Raw genomic sequence first — 21715 nt, forward strand, 5'->3', positions numbered from 1 at the left:
CTGTGTATCATGTTAAACACTACTGTACTAGATCATGTTATAGTGTTTGTATAAACTGATAGCTTAAATCCTTCTACTATTTATTCTTGTTCTATACGTTTATTCTACTTTTGTTATCTTACTTTTTTTTATCACTGAGTCAGAGAAGTTCTGCAGATAAAAAAATCCGATGCACTTATACTGTTGGTACATATACGAATGACAAATAAAATCTCTTGAATGGCTTGCGTTTGATGAGGCACAGTAACAAATGCAATGCTACTCAGAGTCGAGCTTTCCATGGGAATTTGACTACATAGCGTTTTTGACTCACTCTGCATTAATGCCTTTACTTTCTTATAAGCAATTTTTTCGGCTATATATTCATCCTAGGTAAGCGTTTAACCCTGGTCAGGGACAGAGTTGATCCAGAGCCTTTCCCAGGAGTGCACTCTGGTTGGAATGCGAGTCCATCACAGCCTTGCCACACTTTGAGTTTAATATCAAAAACATGTGACTAGCATGCACAATGAGAATTTCGCTTTAAAAAATGATAATCATCTTCTTGCATTCAATATAAAATGTATCCTGTATTGATACAGCGTGTGGTGTATTGCTGACTGTGGGGGGAAAACAATGCTTGAGGAGTTATACAATAAATGACTGATGAACTGAATTTATGAGCATTTGTTCTATTAATGTTAGACGTTTTTCATATTCGGCTTGACACTCTGAATATGAAAAAGTCTAGCATTAATAGAACAAATGCATCAGTCATTTGTTGTATACCTCCTCAAGACATTACCTTTACAGACATCACCCTTTTATGGCTGAAGATGTGACACCAGGTTGCTGATATGGATTATTTGCACAGGAGGTTTTCTCTACAAATTAATGAATTTGTCCTCGTTAAGAGTCCAGCAGTAATTTAAGTCAGATAAACAGTCTTGATTTCCGAATCTGGTGTTAATGTAATTATGCAACACTTTGCCGGACATCACATCACGCCACAGGGCAGGGGTCACCCAGTGGGTAAGGTGTTGGACCACTAGCTTTAACCCCCAGCTGCTCAGATGTGTAATGAAATAAAAGTGTAATACACACTGGAGATGAGCTTCTGCCAAATGATGTAAATATTAAAATATCTAGTTAGCAATGAAGAGGTTAATCTCATAGAGATAAGGAAAAATAAAGAAAAACAAGTAAAACCATATGTTGGTTAGGGTATATAAATAGCAATCCATGGCGCTTGTTTAGTCTCTACTCAGTAGTTTCTTATCTGATATTCCTTAAATGCCAAAAAACAGCTAAAATCTTCAACCTTAATTAAAATTCCTGGCTTAATTTTCATCTTCAAAGATCAATATCTCTCCCCAGCGAGCTTAAGACCATATGCCTGGATCCTAGAGTCCATCTGTAGCCGATGTCAGAGGGGCATTTCTGGGCCTTCCAGCCTGGGGAATTTTATAGCGGAGAATCCCCGCTGGGTCTGACCATGCTTTTAATAAGGCACTCATTTTAAATCATGCATACATGAATCAAACGCTGCCAGAAATAATAGTTAAGACAGAAGGAATGAATAATAATAATGATAAAAAAAAAAAACTCACCCTTTCTGCTGACTGTGCGGTGCCAAAGAAGATGGGTATAAAAGCTAACCAAATGATACAAGTCGTGTACATTGTAAATCCAATAGGCTTGGCTTCGTTGAACGTCTCTGGCACCCCACGGGTCTTGATGGCATAGACAGTGCATGTGACCATTAAGAGGATGCTGTAGCCCAATGAGCAAATGAGAGAAAGGTCAGAAATGTCACACTTGAGAACCCCCCGTGCCTTGTCTGGGTCAGAAGTGCGCTGCTCACCGTAGTCCACCACCGTGTGAGGCGGGTCAACGGCAAACCACACGAACACGCCAAATAGCTGCACCGAGATAAGACTAAAGGTGATGGCCAGCTGTGAGGCAGGACTGATGAAGCGCGGTGCTGCGACAGATTTCTTGCCCTGCTCAAAGATCCGGTGGATCCGGTTGGTCTTGGTGAGCAGCGCGGCGTGGCTGAAGCACATACCCAGGCCCAGAAATATGCGCCGCAGAGAACAGACTGCAACAGTCGGTGTAGCGATCATCAAGAAGGTGATAGCATAGCACAAGAAGATGCCTGTCAATAGGACATAGCTCATCTCGCGGCCCGACGCCCGCACAATAGGCGTGTCGTTATGGCGCACGAACGTGATCACGACAAAACTGGTGGCCAAGATTCCCAGCACCGAGATGAAAACGGGCACAGACGCCCAGGGTGAGTACCACTCCAGCTTGATGATGGGAATAGGCTGGCACCCAGTTCGGTTGCGGTCTGGTCGCTGTTCATACGGGCACATCTCACAACTGAACTCGCTGGCCTGGTGGTGGTATCCCTCACAGCGCTCGCAGTGCCAGCAACATGGGACGCCCTTCACGATCTTCTTCCTTTCACCCATGCGGCACGGCACGCTACACACAGACGCGGGGAGAGTGTGGACACCGGTCCTCCAGCGCATGGCATTCACCTGAATTCACAAGCACAGTTGCAGAGGCACAGATAAAGGCTTTTAAGATTCATACAGGGTGCCAGAAGCCATACGTTAGCAAATACTGTACATAATCAGTGTGTAAGTCAGATTTATTTTATGTGACGTGTCAAAGTAAGCAGTACTGGCAGATTAGAGAATTAGGGAATAATCCTTAAACATTCCCCCATTTTCTCGCAGCTTTTTATGAACTTGTAGAGTGAGGCTTTATTCCCCGCTCTATTCATACAGTGAAATCTCATTCAAGCTTCGCTAAACTCTAATCGGCCTATCTTGTTCACAATTGTTATATTGTTATATATATAATTTCTCTTCCTGATGAGTCAAGTACCCAGAAATATACATGTTTTATTCCTGGCTTTGGTTTGTTTTGTATCATTTTGGATCCTTTTGTATTTTAATAAAAGTTTTTTAAAGGGTAACATGCCTGTATTCAGTAACTGACTAATGATCTAACAAATCTACTATTAAAAACTATAATAAGCACACACAGGGTGGAAGTCTGCAGAAGCACTTTTAAGGACAATTTAATTCTCGAGTAGAGCAGTCAGGTTTGTTTAAAGGGACTGCTGCAGTTCGCATTAGGTCTCTGCTTTGCGTCTTGCTGTCCAAGTTCACAGAAACACGGTGTGCCAATTACAATATCCTAATAGTTCTACAAATCTGTTAGTTTTGTTTTCCCACTTCATTCATACCCGTAAAAACCCAATCATCTTCACCCATATTCATACAATCTTCACTCACATCTAAGTGCAGCTTATTTGTCCAGCTTCCGATCACTTTATATTCCGCCACCGAAGCCTTGCTTATCTGATATTGGAAGATGTCATAGCGTCCAGGTGCGTCGCCATTTTGATTGAAGGAAACTGGAGTCCCTGCACTTCCTGAAAGACAGCGCAGGATACATTCATCATCTTAAATGCCACATCAATCTTCCTGCATAATAAGGTGAAAATTAATCATTCTGACATTTTTTGTTTGAAGTTTTGTGACAGCAGCTTAAGTTGTTTTGTTCTTTTATGCTACGGCATGCACATTTCAGAAACAGAAAGAGTGATTTCCTGAGCACACACCACATGATCGCAGGAACTCTCTGCCGTTTCGACCAGCCTGGCTGAAGGGGAAGGAGCAAAGACATGCAGGTGCCACTGGAATGAATAACACACGAGTCCCTGATGTACATGGGAGGATTGCTGCACTATTGCACAATGAGAGGAAAGGAGATCCTCCCACATGTCTCTCTCTCTCTCTCTCTGAAGGAAGGAAGCTATGAGTTACTGTCAGCGTTTATGAACTGGTCCCTCAGTTCCAGGACAGAAGTGTATTTGGTGAGATAACTGAGCCACTTCTACTGGCGGGAGACCAGCTGTTTTGTGCTGAACAGCTCTGGCACACACGCTGTCAGTGGAAAAGTATTAGGAGAGCATGCACACGTGACCATGTCTGGTTTTACCGAATCCCAAAGCTGAAAGGAATTGGTTTCTTAAAGCTGAGAGTGATATTGTAGCCATTATTCAGGCGACTTTGTTGCTGGTGAGATCGCTGTGATTCTGATGATACCGAAAGACAGACTGTAAGTGGGGACTTGACACAATAACGTACAGCTGGAACAAATTAAAACATTGAAATTGTTTGAAAATAAAATCACCAAGCTACATATGCCACACGCTACATTAGTTTTCCTACCTTCATCTGAGCGTCATACACTCATAACCATAGAAAGGATCCATTAAATTAGCATCTGACTAGCGGACGTACCTGTGGTTAATGGGAAAAACGTTTGTAGAAATAGGTTATAGCTCAACATAAAGCCTTAATCAGCCTTAATGTCATCAATTATATTATTATTTCTGGTTGAAGCCCACACACATCTGCCTGTTTTACAAGATTTGTCTGGAAAAAAAAGTGTGTTAGAATTCACTTATACTATATACATACAGTACTATATATATATACTTCAGCGCCAATATGAACCAATCCCAGTAAAAATATTCAGTTTATCTTTTCTAATTAATATCTATTGGTGCAGGTGTTTGTTTACATTGAGACAGTAGCGCATTAGTAGATTATTTTAAAGTAGATTAATAAATCTGACACATAACTGTTCATACCATCACTTTTACTAAACATTCTGATTTCCCTTATGGTGCAGATTAAACTACAGGCAGAGATCTACTGTAAGTGCTGCAAAAGTCCTATTAAATTCTGCCCAGCGGTGGGTTTAAGACGCGCCCACAATTTAATAGCTGCTCATAACTTCACTTCACTACCCAACATTTACATTTCACTTATGGTGTAGGTTTAACCTGGCAAGGTTTTATTAAATTCTGTTAGACAGACACACAGACAGACAGACAGTCACACAGACAGACAGACAGACACACCGACAGACAGACACACAGACAGACAGGCAGACAGACAAACAGACAGACTGACAGACAGACACACAGACAGACAGACAGACAGACACACAGACAGACACACAGACAGACAGACAGACAGACAGACAGACAGACATAATTCTTTTTCTGGTTTGTGGTCTTCCAGTGTATGAAACGTAGAGATATCACTGAAAGAGCGATTCTGACCAACACACAGACAAAACCTTTCTATTATTTATATGAATATGCTACCAGAGTACATCATCGCCATGGCGATCAACTCCATCATCTAAGATATATTTCAGTTTGTGAAAAGTGAAAGCAGCATCTCAATGTTGTCCCTGTCTCACATACTTCCACGTCTTATAACCACATCAACGTTTTCAAATAGAATCTTGTCCGAAATTGATCGTAACAGCGCGTCTTGAGAACGCAGCTCCACCAAGAGTGACAGCTCTGACGATGGCCCTAACATCTGTTGACTCAGGCAGCGCGTTGTGGTGTCAGAGTTTTAATCCATAATTTGCCTCCTGAGGCAAAACAAAACTAAATAAAACACCTAATTAAAACAAACTAATTACCTGCAGTTGTTGTGTCTGTATTTTAAATACCAGAGGGGGGAAAAAAGCCTTAATGTACCTGGCTCAAGCAGTTATCTTCTTAAACATGCCAGTCACACAGATCTCACAGAATCACCGGGATGTTACCTTGCAAACATTCTGACTCGGTTTTCCTTTTTTATTTACCTTGAAGGTTTTTTTTTTTCTTCTTCTCACACTGTCCTTCAGGCATGCTTTGAAGCATCTATGGATAATTTCCCTATTTGCAGGAGAAAAAAGAATGCATTGGACCTGTACCTCTGGGAGTCTACACGTCACTAGTGAAAGTCGCCTTTGTGATAGTCCAGACATGAGCTGAAAGGGACTGTCCAGCCTATTGTGCACATAAAGGCGTACCCACACATACACACACACACACACACATACACACACACACACACACACCTTACTCATGCACTTACTGTAGCTTTGAGTTCATGGACTTTGTAAGACGCTGAACATTAAAACATACATGCTATGCAATAATATTATGGGGTAATAATTAGTTTAACTTTCTGCCTCACCTTTATCTGAGGGTTTTGTTGTTTAAGGGGTCAGGGGTAGCTCAGTGGTCAAGGCATTAGACTACGGTTTGGAAGATCTCAGGTTTAACCACCAAGTTGTCACTGTTGGGCCCTTGAGCCCCCACTGTTGGGCCCTTGAGCCCTTAACCCTCAACTGCTCAGATGTGTAATGAGATAAAAATGTACGTCGCTCTGGATAAGAGCGTCTGCCAAATGCCCAAATGTAAACGTTTTGGGGGCTGGTGTCCCTTTAATCAGTAAAAATAAAAGCCAATGCTTTTTCTTTTCGCTTTTGCTTTGCATGCGTATTGTGGGGAAAAAAAACCCATCCTTACCTACATTCAAGTGACACGTCCCAGGAGCAACATGGTGGTGACCCATGCAACTTATAGGTATTGTATCGCATAATTTACAATCTATTTGCAACCAAAAATTTATTAATCAATTAATGTAAGTAATAAAAATTAGTGTGTGTAATTGAGTTAAAATAAGTAAAAAGTAGCTTTTCTGCACTAATATTTTGATATATTATTATTCTTATTTAATGTTTGTTATTATTATTATATAAATTTTATGTATTTTGACATTTACAATAATAGACAGACCATTTAGTATATATTTAATGATTGAACTGAACTGAACTGGTGAACTGAACGCCGGCTAATTTGCACGTACGTCCAGGAGACGTTCAAAACTTGTTTGCGTCAGTGGAAAGCCCAGGGAGGCGAATCTTAGGAGTCAGCGAAAGCTGTTTTGAAAAAGTCCACCCACGATACTATCGTTTCCTTTGCCATGCATTCAAAAGATACGTGATTTTTTCACTTTTTTTTTGTAATATTGGCGATATCTTTGGGTGCCTGGAATGGATTGTGTGCATTTACATTATATCTTATGGCAATATGAGAACCTGCACCGTAACGAATTCATTTGAATTCATACGTATGCCTGGGTTCTGCTGAATATACAGTATTATAGAGCATTGATAATCAGAGCTACAAATATCTGCTTAGCTTTCAACTTAACTGGGCAAACACACACACACACTAATTAAAAAACGTCCAGTCTCCTGCCTTGCTTTAATTTAAATTTGATGATGATTGGTCAAACTTTTTGAGAGCTATGAAGGTTTGTTTGGGACCTGACAAAAAACGAACCCATTCATTTTGCACTCTGGCTGTGTTTCACAAAAGGAGGAATCTTCTGGCCTAGAAATAAACCCCTTTCACCTTTTATCCTACTTCCGTCTGGCTTCTCTTCAGTGTCTCTCAGCATTGTTTTCTGATATCCTGACCCTGGTCTCCTTTCGACACTATCTTTAATGAGGTTTTGGTTTCGTCTGACTGGATTCTAAATACACTTTCCTTCTTTTATACATACTGAATGTTTTTTGTTTTTTTCTCACCTGTGACCATATTAGTGAAAAAAAAGACGACCAGTAAATGACTGAGGAACTTTACACCAGTGGATTTCCACAGCTCTTCCTGAGTAACGGCAGTTTGTAGTCGTTCAGCACTTTATTTAATCACTATTTCATCCCGGTGTGGATAGTCGAGCGTGGACTTCGGCGGATTTATTCCCTTTTCTTTAAGGAGCTCAGGGATCTTAAGTGTTCTACTGAGATCTTTTCTCTATGTGATTGAAGCGAAGGCTTTAATCTCATGTCATTAGGGCTTAGGGCCTTTTAGTAACGTATTGTTCGAGTTTAAGCTGAAATAGTCCAACAGTCTCTGGAAGTGGTGTGTGTGGATCAATGGGTACCGAGGGTTACTCAGGTCAATCCAACCCCTTAAACCTACAGGAGACAAGCAGCTGCACTCTTTTTTGGTCTGCGATGGCCTAATGCGATATTTCCTCAGAATACTGCATATCATAAAGGGAAATATTGTAATCTTTTTTTGTTTAAATAATACAAAAACATCCACCATTTGCTTCTGTCATCTGTTCTTTGTGTAATTAGTACTTTGATTACACAGTGAGAGCTTAGTTTATCCACTTTCGTCTCTCCTCAATAATTTTCTCCTATTTTTGGTAAAAAAAAAAAAAAATGTGTGATAAGGTAAACATCCTCCGCATCCAAAACAGACAGAAATCAAGGAAGCATTTTATTTCACTACGTAATTAAGTTACATCTTTACCACATTACTGAAATTCTTTTCTTTGCACATTCCAGGTAGGAGCACAGGGTCAGGGGCCTTGCTCACGAGCCCACCATGGCAGCCTGGGAGAGGCAGGGCTCGAACCGCTGACCTTCGGATCAGTAACCCAGAGCCTCAACCCACTGAGCTACCACTAACCATTACTGATATTATTACATGAGTCTAATCAGCAGGAGGAAGTCAGTCCCAGCACTGCTTCCCAATCCCGGTTTGTGTAATCTTCTCACAGACTGTTAGTGGTGCTGTTGTGCTTGGTTCCACTACCTGATGTGTTTTTGTATTTGAAAGACAGGGGACTTCCTTCAATTGACTGGGGAAGTCAATCTGCATCAGCCTTTTAAAGTGTTTGTAATTTCTGGTCTTTTTTTTTCTCTGGGGATTTGGTTTAAGACCAGAGGTTTAATTAAGAAGCATGGAGGTGAACCACTGAGAATTTCACCAACTGGTCCAGGGGGTTGGTTCTTGTCACATGACTTCTGGTGCGCTTACAAGTTTAATAGCTGGTATATTTTAAGTATCAGTATTATGATTTCCTTTATGAAAGTTTCATCTGTTCCAGCTCTGATGACCTGATGACATCATTATTTCATTATTCATTATTTCATTTTATTATTTCATTTAAAAGTATTACACTGATCGTTTTCTGTGATATTGCTTTGTGACTCACTAGCTGTTGGGTGTTTCATCTTTTTGTGTAATTTAAGGCTACGTTCACATTACCGGCCTGAAGGCTGTCTGAACGAACACATTTTATATTTAAACTGTAGATTGATAGCAATCCTGGCCTGAGATTAGGGTTAATTGTAATCGTTTCCCTGTTTGACAGTGTTGTCATGATAATGTTCAAGGGTTGGTTAGTTAGTTAGTTAGTTAGTTAGTTAGTTAACAGCTAACAGGCGTTTATACTGTAATCTGTCCTGTGTGCACAGAAAACCGGGAATTCAGTTCCTTCTCTTAGTGTACATTACAGTACGTGTCTTATGCAGTTAGTACGTCATGATCTAAAAGTGCAAAGGAAAGGTCAGTGTCTTCATCTAGTAACCATAACGTTTGGTGCCAAGGTTTAGACAGCAACTGTAATTGAAGTGTGACATTACTCACACTAGGCTCACTGTCTTAGGAGCCATTTGCATGTCCTGACTTCTGCACGCTCAATTTTATTTCAAATAAAGACACGTGACAAGAGTGCATACAATAGAGAGCGATGCCACACGTTTTTTCTATGCACTCATGCTACTGTACATGAGTGCATGGAGCGGAGGGGCCCCGAGAAAAAAATGCTAAATTTTCAGAATCCCGCAAGCGCACAGAGTTGCTTTAAAGTTGCTTTGGCTTAAGCATGAGATTGCAGTCAAACAGCGACATTTTCCCACTAGGATTGCATGTATTTTGTCTCAGACATGTTGGCTTCAACATGAATGTACACTATATGGCCAAAAGTATTTGGCCAAACCTGTTATTTATTAAATTCAGATGTTTCAATCAGGCCCCTTATCCCCAGTTAATGGGGATAAGGGGCCTGAAGGTTAATGCTTCAGTATACCAAGACATCTCGGATAATTCTGGGCTTCCAATATTGTGCCAACAGTTTCCTGAAGGACCTTTTTTATTCCAACATGACTTGGCCCAGTGCACAAAGCAACAACAATAAAGGAGTTCAGTGTGGAAGAACTCGACCGGCCCAAACACAGAGCCCTGATCTCAACCCCATCAAGCTCCTTTGGGATGAACCGGACTACATGAATTCCCACAGAAACACTCCAAAATCTTGTGGAAGCTGTTATAGCTGCAAAAGAGTTTACTCTAAAAAGTTTACTCTTTTTAGCCATTAAAAAATATTCACAAGCATCGCATAATAATACATGTATTTAAAATATCTATTCTTATATCTATTCTCATAATAATATTCATATTATCTATATATAAATCTAAAACCATGTGTTTATTTTATCCTGACAGTGATTAGTTCTTCAATCATAGGGCCTTACAAACATTTATTCACTTCTCATACAGGTTTCTAAAAGTCTGTGAACTCCTATCAGTGCTTCATGGGAGTTTTGAATGCAAATGGTGTACTAGTTGTGTTAAAGAACAATTTCCTACAATTTCATGCTCTTGTTTGATGCCGATAAAAGTAATGCGTTTTTTTGAATGGTAAGAGGACATCAGAGACTGTATAGACAATGCCTCGAAGCTTCACTAATTTTCTTATTAAGATATTAATAAGACAGTAATAACCTGCTACATACAGTAAAAAAATAAAGACGCATACCTTCTCTGCCTGAGTGTTTTTATCATGTTCTGTGACGTTGTTTTTACATAAATGTCACCTCTGAAGTTTTCACAGAAGCCTTACATAAGACTTACTTATGAAAGATTCATGGAAAGCGTATGAATGTGGTACAAAAGACTGATATAAGTACACTTCAAATAAACACACTCCCTTACACAGTCTCAATGATTCATATAAACTACAATAATTGTGAATATACTGGGAACTGTACTGGTGGCCAGCATTAAATGAGGCTTTTTTGCACCTGGAAAGGCTATGGTGAAAAATTGCTCGGGTGTAAAACCTATTCTGAAACCCAGATGTCCTGAATTTCATGATTTCAATGTTAATTACTCCTGGCCTTTTTGATCTCTTCTTTGGCCTAAGGTATGAAATATTTTTAAAGGGTTTATTATGTTGGGTGGGTTCATTTATGTAGGCCATCAAGGTGTGTAGAGTCCACCGAAATGACTTGGAAAAATCGACAGGAATAAAAGTCAGAAAAAATGGATTCCACCCTCAGACGTTTACCAGGAGTATCCGATAAGCAATGGAAAAGGAATGGGTCATACTGTAGATTCTTCTTTATCTATTGGTGGGCATTGTTAAGCCATTATAACAATATTGTGTCGTGGGCGGGGCGGCGGCTGATGACCAGCATGCCTTGCGGGGGTTTCTATGTGTTCACCATGTTGGGGAAGGGTGTTTGGGATAGTGGCTTCGGCCCTGTTTGTGTGTGGAGGTGTGTAACGTGTTGAATGTGCTTCGGTTAATGCTTAGGCTGAATTGGATGTACTGTAGGTTCTTGTCTGAATGTGCTGCTCATGCTATACATGTTGTACCATGTACCATTGCATTGGGCAGCAATTAAGCTCACTCGTCTCTCCAACGTCCTTTCCGGCAGTAAAACGCTACAATATCAATATTATATAATAATTTTTTTTTTTAGCAGCTTCGAGCTCAAATGGCTTTTAATGTTATTCATGTGTCACGTGAGGTTCTTTTCACATCCCCAAAACATGGCAGTAAGTGAACTGGCTAGGATAAAATTCCCTGAGCTTTGAATGTGGGTTTAATGGTGACCTTACAGTGAAAACGATGTAAAAACGATGTGGAAACTGTCTTCACACCTCATGGCCAGTTTTCCTGGGAATAGGCTCTGAACTCATTACAAACCTGATCCTGATAAAGTGAGCGAATAAATGCGAAGTTTAATGCAACCTTGGCCGTTCTGCTTCTGCTACTGCTAAATTAAATATCTTTGATTGACTTAGCTTAGCAGGAACCGCGGCCCATTAATAAAGTTCAGGTGCAACCTATTTCCATTTATTTAATTAAGTTCGGTATTTGCCAATAAAGGGCTTGTGTGTGTGAACACGGTATATAATCAGCTCTCACTGATGATTGCAGGTATAGTGATATGGTAGCAAAGGTGAAAGTAGCTTTTTTCATTCCCAGCAAGCAGAAACTGCTAATTAAGTCATACTATTGGAAAAAAGGGTATTATTGCAAGGAAAGGCAACATGTCGGCTATAACAAAGCTCCAGCCTAAAAAAAGAATAGCTGACAGTCTGAATGAAATAAAAATGGGCAAAGATATCACAATTACATGGTAAAATATTAATGAGATAGATAGATAGATAGATAGATAGATAGATAGATAGATAGATAGATAGATAGATAGATAGATAGATAGATAGATAGATAGAGTCATGGCTTAGTTTGTGGAATCTAAATGATTACAAATTATTGTTGGCTTATTCATTCATTTTGTTCTGAGCCTTGTTAGTGCTTTATGCCCGGCTCGACCCTTTGCTCACTCTGCTTTTTGGCTCACACTCTGGCTTATTTGCACTGACATTTCCTATTTTCCTGGCCAGTGCCTGGTTACTTTGATCTCAGTCCTGATTTGTGTTTTTTGTATATTTGGATTTTATATTACAGCACCTTTGTGTGCGGATCATAACTCTCTCTCTCTCTCTCTCTATCTATCTATATCTGAGTCTGGTGTGTTACGTTAATGGAACTGATGGGATCAGAGGAAGTGTAGTGCACTTAGCCAGGAACACCAGTTTAGCTTTATTGCTTTAAGAAGCGATAAAGTAACAAGCAAAAGAAAAGGACACACACAACAGATTTCTACATAGATATCCACACTAGAACGCCCAATAGACCAAATAAAATCAGTATTCTTCTAAATAACATTTACTCTCAGCATTTGCCTAAATCATATTAATAGTGGTAGCACGGCTACATTTCTAACAGCAGTTTGGAGGTAAGAAACACGACGAGAGGGTACTGGAACAAAGTGCTGGAGGAAAATCTATACATATAATAAAACTGTAAAGTGGGCGTGTCTGTAGAGTGAAGATATTTGCGATAATGATTTTTTTTTTTTTTGTCTGTTTGTCTGTTTGTTTGTGCACACATCACAGAAAAACTACAAAACAAATTTTAATATGATTTTCACACATGTATTTAGTCGAGCTTGGAGTAACATATAGGCTTTGTTTCATCTCAATCGGCCAACAGCAAGAGAAGATCGGCTAATCTGAAATGTTAACACTTACAGTAGGCATCTGAGGCCTTTTTGAAGACCCGCAGTGATTCAGCGCTCTTCTTAAATCTGTGTAAATTTCAAATCTTTACCAATATAGTAGCTAATACATTTTCCCTTATTTATGTAGAGCACAAACTGGGCTTTCATAATGCGGCTGATGTAAAGATGTAATTTGAAGACAAAAATGAGTTACTGAAAGTCTTGGGTGTGTGTCCATAGCAAAACAACTCAATTATAACACTTAAAGACCTTTAATATGGGGTAAAGTGACTGATGTGCCTTACTTTTTTCAGCAGAACCTCTGTTACACTGAATAATCTACGACTTTTCATGAATACCGTATGTAAGACCCATTCACACCTGGCTCAGGTAACATCAGGTTTCACCAGGACTCCTATTGTCTCAGCTGTTCACACCGACACACTCAGATTCCTCACACACACCGGGCTTCTTTTCAGATAAAAATAAAGCATGGTTTCTGAAACATTCATTGAAATACAATTCTTATGTACACAAACACACAAAAACTACACAGAAATAATGTTATAGTACATTATGACTAAAATAAAGCGCCTCATATCGGTGCACGTTTTGCGCAGCGCCGCAAAGGCCGCGTTTATTTAACGAGTATAAATCTGTGTTTGTTGTATTTCTGGGGGATTATGTGAAGAGAAACTACATTTTAAAATAAAAAAAATCTATATATCAGCGTTCATCTGCCTTTTCATCAAAACCCTGCAAAGTGAAAGAGAGCTCACGTGCGTCACTTTAGTCATTAAAGGGTTTATTCACAAGCGCATTTCAGCCAGTCACAGACACCATGCATTGTGCTATGTTGTTGTATGTAAATGTAAAATCCGTACCCCAGAAAATCAACAGCGCACTTAGCATTTAGCAAGTAGCAATTAGCATTTACTTACATAAATCTTGCATGTGAATGGAGCGCTGGGTGCGGGGTGTATGGAGAATCTGACATGAATCTGTTTTTAATATTTAACATTCATTTAATAACAAACATTTATTTGGTGATTAACTTTTTGGAAAGAAAACCGTTTACTGTTTCTGGGTTTTACAATATAATTTCATTCACAAAAATACTTGCAAATGAAAAAAAAAAGTGATCGGCATCATCGACCCCCAAGGGTTAATGGAAAAACTCTTCTATATCATAAAAATATCGACCTTGGAAATATCATTAGTTCATCTCAAAATTCAACAGATGGCGCTGTACATTTGAAAAAAAAACTTGCTTATGAGTGTGCAATTAAATTCCACACGGACAAAGTCGCTGGCATCTAGTTAAGATAAGATCAGTACACGAGAAGTCAAAATAAATGATTGTAAACCCAATGAGAAATGTACATAAAATTAGCAAAGTCTTGCAATCTGCGTGTGTGTGTGTGTGTGTGTGTGTGTGTGTGTGTGTGTGTGTGTGTGTGTGTGTGCTTTCTTCATGTTATCACCAGGAAATGAACGTGACAACACAAATTATACCTTTCAGCAATACAATGTATATACAAGTTATACAATGTATCACATGCATCCAGAGTCACTCTTATAAAATCAATGTATTTTTGAGCAAATTTCCCTTGGAATCTATATGTACAGTAGCATCTGTCTATACAAGCGGTGGTCATAAAATTGTTATTGTTGCTAACAAAAAAATAATGTAATGAAAGCGAGCGCTGGTCATGAGCTCACTCCTTCTCTACGTATCCTACACTTAAGGTGAGAGACTTCTCCAAATGATGGATGAGCTGGGGGAGACTGTCGCTGAAGAAGCCTTGTTTTTGACTCTTGAGGAAAAGTTCCACCTCAGTAATCGTCAAACGCCTGCCATGAAGAGGTTCCTTCAAGTGACACTTCATGAAGAAGGCGAACACCCCCCCCCACACACACACCTTTCGTGCACATTCCACGACACTTCCCCTTGCTTCCCCCCCCCCCCCTTATTTATAATTATAGCTGTACAGTTCCATTGTGTGGAGCTACCGCAGGCCTTTTAAACAAGAAGAAATGTTCGTGAACCTACTCGTTCCCAGGAACGAATATTTTTTCCGATTTTTCATACAATAATACGACATTTATGACCACCCCTCATACACACAGTATGCACACAGTCTATTCAGTTCACCTAGATACTGTCATGAAGTGGGCAGCGCAGTGTGAGTGCAGATTTTATGATAACCAATATGTCAGAGACAGAAAAGAGGGCTAGACAGTACTCAAGAATAAGTGAGGCAGGGAAATGGTCAGGAAACAGGCATGAACTATAAAAAGCCAAAGGCGCAAAGGGTAAGCGGGAAGATACAGGCAGAAAATAAAAGCTTGTGATAGTCACAGACTGAGCTGAGGTGAGACTGCAAAGTGTGTTTGTCACTCCTGATGAACTAGAGCAGGATCTTTATTGTGTTTAAGGTTACATGGTGAAGGTTAAAGAGGAACCTGACTGTAGGTTGGCTGATGAGGTCATCGGCTACACACTACACACTATACAGGTACTGACTGTAGCACTCAAGACTGACCTCGGGCAATCACCCTGATAAACAGTCCAACTAAACTATATGCAATCCGCTGTACTGTAAAAACACCAACATGCTTCTTACAAGTTATTACATCCTACTGTACATTACTTAATATATGTGATGCACACTACGTATGTATCTGTTAAACATCTTTTTTTCTTTTTTCTTTATTTAATCTGTACAGTTATTGAAAGTTGTGTCTTACTGAACTGTGTATAGTGTCTGGTCTATAACGAATGTACTGTACAGTGTTTTATGTCGACCTGCACACTCACAACCACAAACAGCTGGAAACAAATTCCTTGTATACGAATATTATATACTCATCCTGATTCGAATTAGTTATCCGTCCGAGTTATGAATCTAGACCGGACAGGTTTAGCAGAATTAAAACTAGCCTAGCCTAGCCTAGCCTAGCCTAGCCTCCCCTTTGGGATTTCACATACTGTGTGTTCAATCAGTGCTGTAACTGTCCTCCCACTCTATTTAACGGCAGAGGAAAAACAGGTTGTGATCTAATCCTGTGGGCCTTGATCAATCAGTCAGTAGGTTTAAATACTCAGTTAAGTCGAGCTATAATTACAGCTCGACTAGGCCATTTTATTGGATTCTGTACTCGTCCCGTTACATACTGTAGGCCTAAGGATGGAAATGGAATAAATTTATTGTTCGGCATATGTCTGACTTCGATACAGTAGGTGACAATATGCTGCCTGTCAGCTTGTTAGTATTGGATCTTTACCAGATTGACGTATTACATCACACACTCAATACTCAAGAAACAAGTCAAGTGTTGAAAACATTGACGACTTTACAGCTCTGTATAGTGCATTCAATTGTATAGCGCTTTTAACAATATTCATAGTAGCAAATCAGCTGTACAAAATTTAAAATGATCAGATCGTCCCTGATGAACGAGCCGAGGGCGACAGTGCTGAGGGGAAACTCCCTGAGATGGTAATAGGAAGAAACCTTGAGAGGAACCAGACTCAACAGGGAACCCATCCTCATCTGGGTGAAACAGAGAGCAGGAATTGATCTGCATCCATACTGTGTGTTAGGAGGCTGGAAGTAAGGTCTTGTACAGTAGATGCTGGTTGCTTTCCTTTCCATTGTGTAAATAAGACACATGCCATCCTTATAGTGTTATCTGAAGGCAGACGGCGCCACTGTTTAGTTGGTGGTTTCTTCTTCTTCTTCTTCTTTTGTTATGCATTTTCTTGACTTCACAACATTATTATTACATATATAACATATTATAAGATTATATGCACCATGTAGTAAAAAAAAAAAAAATAGTTGTCCTCGTGTAAGAACAATGGGTCCCAAGAATTTATTAAATAAATTAAATAGCAATAACGTGTCCAAAAACCTTATAAAGTAGCACATCACCACTGGAGCTACAGTATTCTAGATTTTATAGACGGTGAGTTTCAGGAAACCCATATTGAAATAATGAGTTTCCTCAGAGAATTAAATCTCACACCAACTGACTGTTTCTTGGGATATGATTTTAGGATGACATGAATACTGATCAGTGTGTGGAAGCAACATTAGATTAGACGGTTTAAATAAAATATAGGATTCGATGCTAAATTGGAAAAAAGGAAGCATGCAAAGAGATTTCACAGAAGGATATGCAAATGTACCCGACGCGGTTATTACTGTAGTTTTCCATCATGGCCCATGTTACACTATTGTTTCAGTCTGAGATACACTACACCAGACCGTCAGTATATGTGCTAGTGTTTAAGGGGGTCTGGTGTTGGTGCATTTTGTTCTAATGCTTAAAAATGTCCTGTGGTCATCACTGACCGCGGAAGGGTTTTAAACATTGTTTAAACGCTCACCGTCTAGACTATCCAGGGCTTAGAGTAAGCTAATTACAGTCTGCTTTTTTTTTGGAACTGAAACATCTGCAGGTCCAGGATTTGGCAAATTCAACTCAGAGTTTGGTTGCGTTTTGGCTTTTTCAGGACCTCTTCCTGGAACAGACCGCGGGCTTTCATCTGTTTCTGTTTCATTAGCATTTTGGCCAGAGATCCTCGTTAGCTGCTTAATATTTCACTCTGTTAATCAATCAGGTGCTTTTTTTTCTCGGCGTTGGCGGCTCAGAAGTAGAAATGGGATAGGGATGTGGATTAGCTGTGCGGTGGTGAGTGGAAATAATCCACATCGGTCAATACGACAGTTATGTAGCGAAAGTGTAATTCCCACAGTAGAGCTTAAAAAAAAAGAGCTTCAAGCAAGTAATGACACACACATTACCATTATCATTGCACCATTAAAGGGGAAAATCCACCCTGAATGACTTGCATATCAACATTTATAATTAATATCTGGTTGTCACTGGAGTCCAAGATTTATTTTCTAATGAAATTAGTTTTTTTTATCGGTTTAAACTTATTTCATTCTTTTGTTTTGATCTATTTCATTTAATCCTATTACACCCCTACCTCTTTTTTTTTACTTAATCCTAATTTATCAACCAAGCCTACTTTGCCTTTTTGCATGCATAAAATGTATTTAAGCACTTATACTTGTGCATATAGAGTGAGGTGCATATAGAATTATTGCACAAAATTAAGCATGATTATGTAGAAGATGGTCGAAAGTGATCATGCATGATCTGATTATCAGAAGTTTCTTTTCCATCACACTTGTTGCAGTTTTCCTTGATCTCTGCCAGCAACTCGGATCATTTTTGAAGAGGCCGACATAACACAGCATTGGCATTTCCGCACACACTTCCAATCCATTCTACTATCAGGTGTTTAGCCACAGGCACACTTCAGCGAGAAATTGGAAACAGGTCTGACATTTCCCAACCACAAGCTGAAAAATGTCTTACATGCCTCCATATCACTCACAACAAAACGCAACTGTAGTGAAGAGGTGATTTTAAGCCCTCGCAGGTTTTCCAGCTATAACAGAGGCAGTAGATTTCAGACACTCTTTAAAAGGATGTTGTTCAACATATCTGGTGATTTGTCGCATAGATTAAGGAGCAATTTAGAATGCATAGAATTGACCATCATGCACTGCATCACACTTGTGAGACGCACCGGAAGGTCTGCGCACCCTTTGCCAGAGCTCCAGAGTTTCTCCGTGTACTCCTCGCTGTTTTCCCAGCCACGGATCTGTGAGTACATTGTGGTTGAGTGGCTCTCCCCAGCCTGCCGTCATCTCGACCACTCGCACATTATCTCCTCTGTTGCATAGAGTGGCTGGAGCGTTCCTCCATTGCCTCAGCAGGGGTCTCTCTTAGTGTTTCGGCTCCGGTATCTCGAATGCCATGCCTGTGACCTAGCACGGATGAGCGGGCTCTTTCATTATACTGCTGCTGGATGCAGTCGAGCTCTCTCAAGGTCTCTTTTTATGGTTAGCCCGCAAGTTATTTGGGTTCCATTATAAGCAGCTTTGGCTGTGAGCGACTAACGAGCCATGGTGAAAGATTTACACCGTGCAGCCAACATCTAAGCCTCCCGGAAGACAAGGATGGATAGCAGCTCTGTGTCAGCTGCCGCGGCGCTGACCGGTTTCTGTTCAGATGTCCGATGTCAAGTAAAGAATTTCATTGTTATATTCATTTAGCTGTGTCTCCCGTTCTTTTGCTTTCTCTCTCTCTTTCTCTCTCTCTCTCATAGATGGGATTTAGATATTCATAGATATTGTGTACAGGGTTACAGCACATCCAGAGCCTAGGCCTGTCATGAAAAGCTGAGCATGAGGTACTAATATGGATGGGATTACTATTGCAGGCTATTGCAGGGCACCAAATTGTACATACAAATTGTCCTCACCAGTCCAACTACTGGCACGTTTCTTGGATGGTAGGAAGGAACTGGAGAACTTTGCGCAAAACCCAGAAACAGATACAATCACCAGAGCTCTGGGTCGACTGGGGACGCTCGAGTTTTAAGCAGTAATTATAGTGTCTGAAGTGTTTAAGTGGATGCGAGATTAAAGCAGATGTTTTCTATTTACAGCCACTTTTCTCTATCAGTTTTTCTCTCCGTTCAGGTTTTTCTGGGAGTTTCCTTAAGGCGTATTGTATGTGAATACCTTCCAGCTATTCATTAGTGTCCTCAGTGTTTCTCTCCCTTCCACTCCCACTTCCAACCCAGGCATCTCTCTCTCTCTCTCTCTCTCTCTCGCTGTCTCTGGCTAAATCTGCACCGCAGTAGCAGCAGTATCGGCTCTTAGTGTCCTGTCCTTTAAGATCAAGTCATCGAGGAGCTCTCTTTATCAGCAGACGAGTCCACGCTGTGCAGATATCACAATCACTCATGCCGAGTCATTACTCAGGTAAAGAGAGCTGGCGCGCTCTCTCTCTCTCTCTCTCTGTCTGTCTGCTTACGCGGCAGAAAGTGATATCTTACCAAGTGAAATTGTCCTGAATATGAGCAAATGTGTCCATAATGTTTTATTATGACATCATTATAGACTAAATGTAAGATTGATCGGCCTGTTTTTGCTTATTTCAAGACAATTTGAAAGTTTGAATTATTACAAAATATCTGTAAAATGGTGTAATAAGCTTTATTATAATCTTATTATAGGAAATGCTTGATAATTATGACGATATTTCAATTATTTGCAATAGGATGGCAGAATCCTTTTTAAACACTTTACTGGCTTAAAAATGAATTCAGCCTATTAGATGTTTTAGATATAATAAAATAAATGCAAACAAATGTTTGTTTTTGTTACTGCGGCAGGCTGCAAAGGGCCTAAAGACACAGTTTTAAAACTGCTGATTTTTGTAATAACCTCAGCAGCGACCTCATCTCCCCTCTCGTCTGTTCCAACCACTCAGCAATCAGCATCAGCAGGAAACTAATCACCGGCCTGATCATCTCTCATCATCTGCACCTGTTTCTCACTGGGTCAGGACTTAAGTAGATGGTTTTTATGCTCGAATGATCCATACAGTAGGTCACTGTGCGGATTTAACAAACACAAACACACTCCTCTGAAACTGCTCAGGTACAGGGACTGGATTGAAAATAATGAGAGACAAAAAAAAAGTCCTTCAGGAGGCCTGGGGAACTATTTCTCAAGACTGCATTATAAATACAAGAAGGTTTGAGGCTTTGGAAGCAAAAGAAAATTATCAAGTCATCAACATAGCTATATTTTACATTTGCATAAATGTCTTTAATTAATATGTTACTGTATGTAACGCAGTAATTCATGCAAATGTATGCAAAATGGGTAAAATCATTTGATCTCCATCTTTCAAGAGTAACATAATAATAATTAGAATTTTATTAATCCCAGAGGAAAATCGCTTCTTCGCATATTCCAGCGTAACTGGGGTCAGAGCGCAGGGTCAGCCATGAAACGGCGCCCCTGGAGCAGTTAGGGTTAAGGGCCGCGCTCAAGGGCCCAACAGTGGCAACCTGGTGGAGCTGGGGATCGAACCGCCGATCTTCTGATCAGTAACTCAGTGCCTTAACCCTTTCGGCTACCACTGCCCCATTACATTATAAACATTGATTATAAAGGGGGAACAATGTTTTAAAAGATTGTAATTTATCTTCTAAAACATTTACTTTTATACATTTTTACTTATTTTAAGCTTTCGACACTAGGAGAGTTTGTGCACTAGGTGGGGTACACCCTAGACAGGGTTCCAATCCATCACAGGCCACAAACATACACACATGATGGACAATTTGGGAACGCCAAATAACCTAATCTGCATGTCTTTGGACTGTGGAAGAAACTCAAACAAAGGAAACACAAACTCCACATGCACAGACCCAAGGTTAGGATTGAACCCTGACCCTGTAGTTGTGAGGCCACAGTGGTGCACACCACTACACCACCATGCCGTCGCTTAAAATGTTATTCTATTAGAAATATCTGAAAACGGGTGAAATTACAAGAATATTTAATTATTTTGGTTTATTGTAACCATGTTATTGGAAATACGTAACTAACAATTTATTATACGATGAAGATAATCCAAACATATGAAGCATATTTCTAGACATCTTGTGTTAGTTTTGAAGCGGTAATTAATCTACTGTAAATTTAGCTGCCAACAGATGAAAATAATAATGCGTAAACATGACTAGAAATAGTTTTAAGCCTAAAGCTGTGTTGAGATTTTGTGTTCCTTGGTGTCAGTGTTGTTGTGAGTA

The 21715-nt window shown here is 39.9% G+C and overlaps 1 protein-coding gene across 1 annotated transcript in view; it reads right to left on the reverse strand.

Moving 5' to 3' along the window:
• The window catches only part of grm8a (glutamate receptor, metabotropic 8a), a 215787-nt gene that overhangs the window by 21945 nt on the left and 172127 nt on the right, over positions 1-21715 (reverse strand). The window contains exons 8-9 of the mRNA XM_053508952.1: positions 3291-3430; positions 1590-2525 (exon numbers count right to left, since the gene is read on the reverse strand). Of these exons, the coding sequence (XP_053364927.1) occupies positions 1590-2525; positions 3291-3430 (1076 nt within the window). The remainder of the gene's footprint in view (positions 1-1589; positions 2526-3290; positions 3431-21715) is intronic.

Source organism: Clarias gariepinus, chromosome 12 (assembly GCF_024256425.1).
Source record: "Clarias gariepinus isolate MV-2021 ecotype Netherlands chromosome 12, CGAR_prim_01v2, whole genome shotgun sequence".
Classification (NCBI taxonomy): Eukaryota; Metazoa; Chordata; class Actinopteri; order Siluriformes; family Clariidae; genus Clarias; species Clarias gariepinus.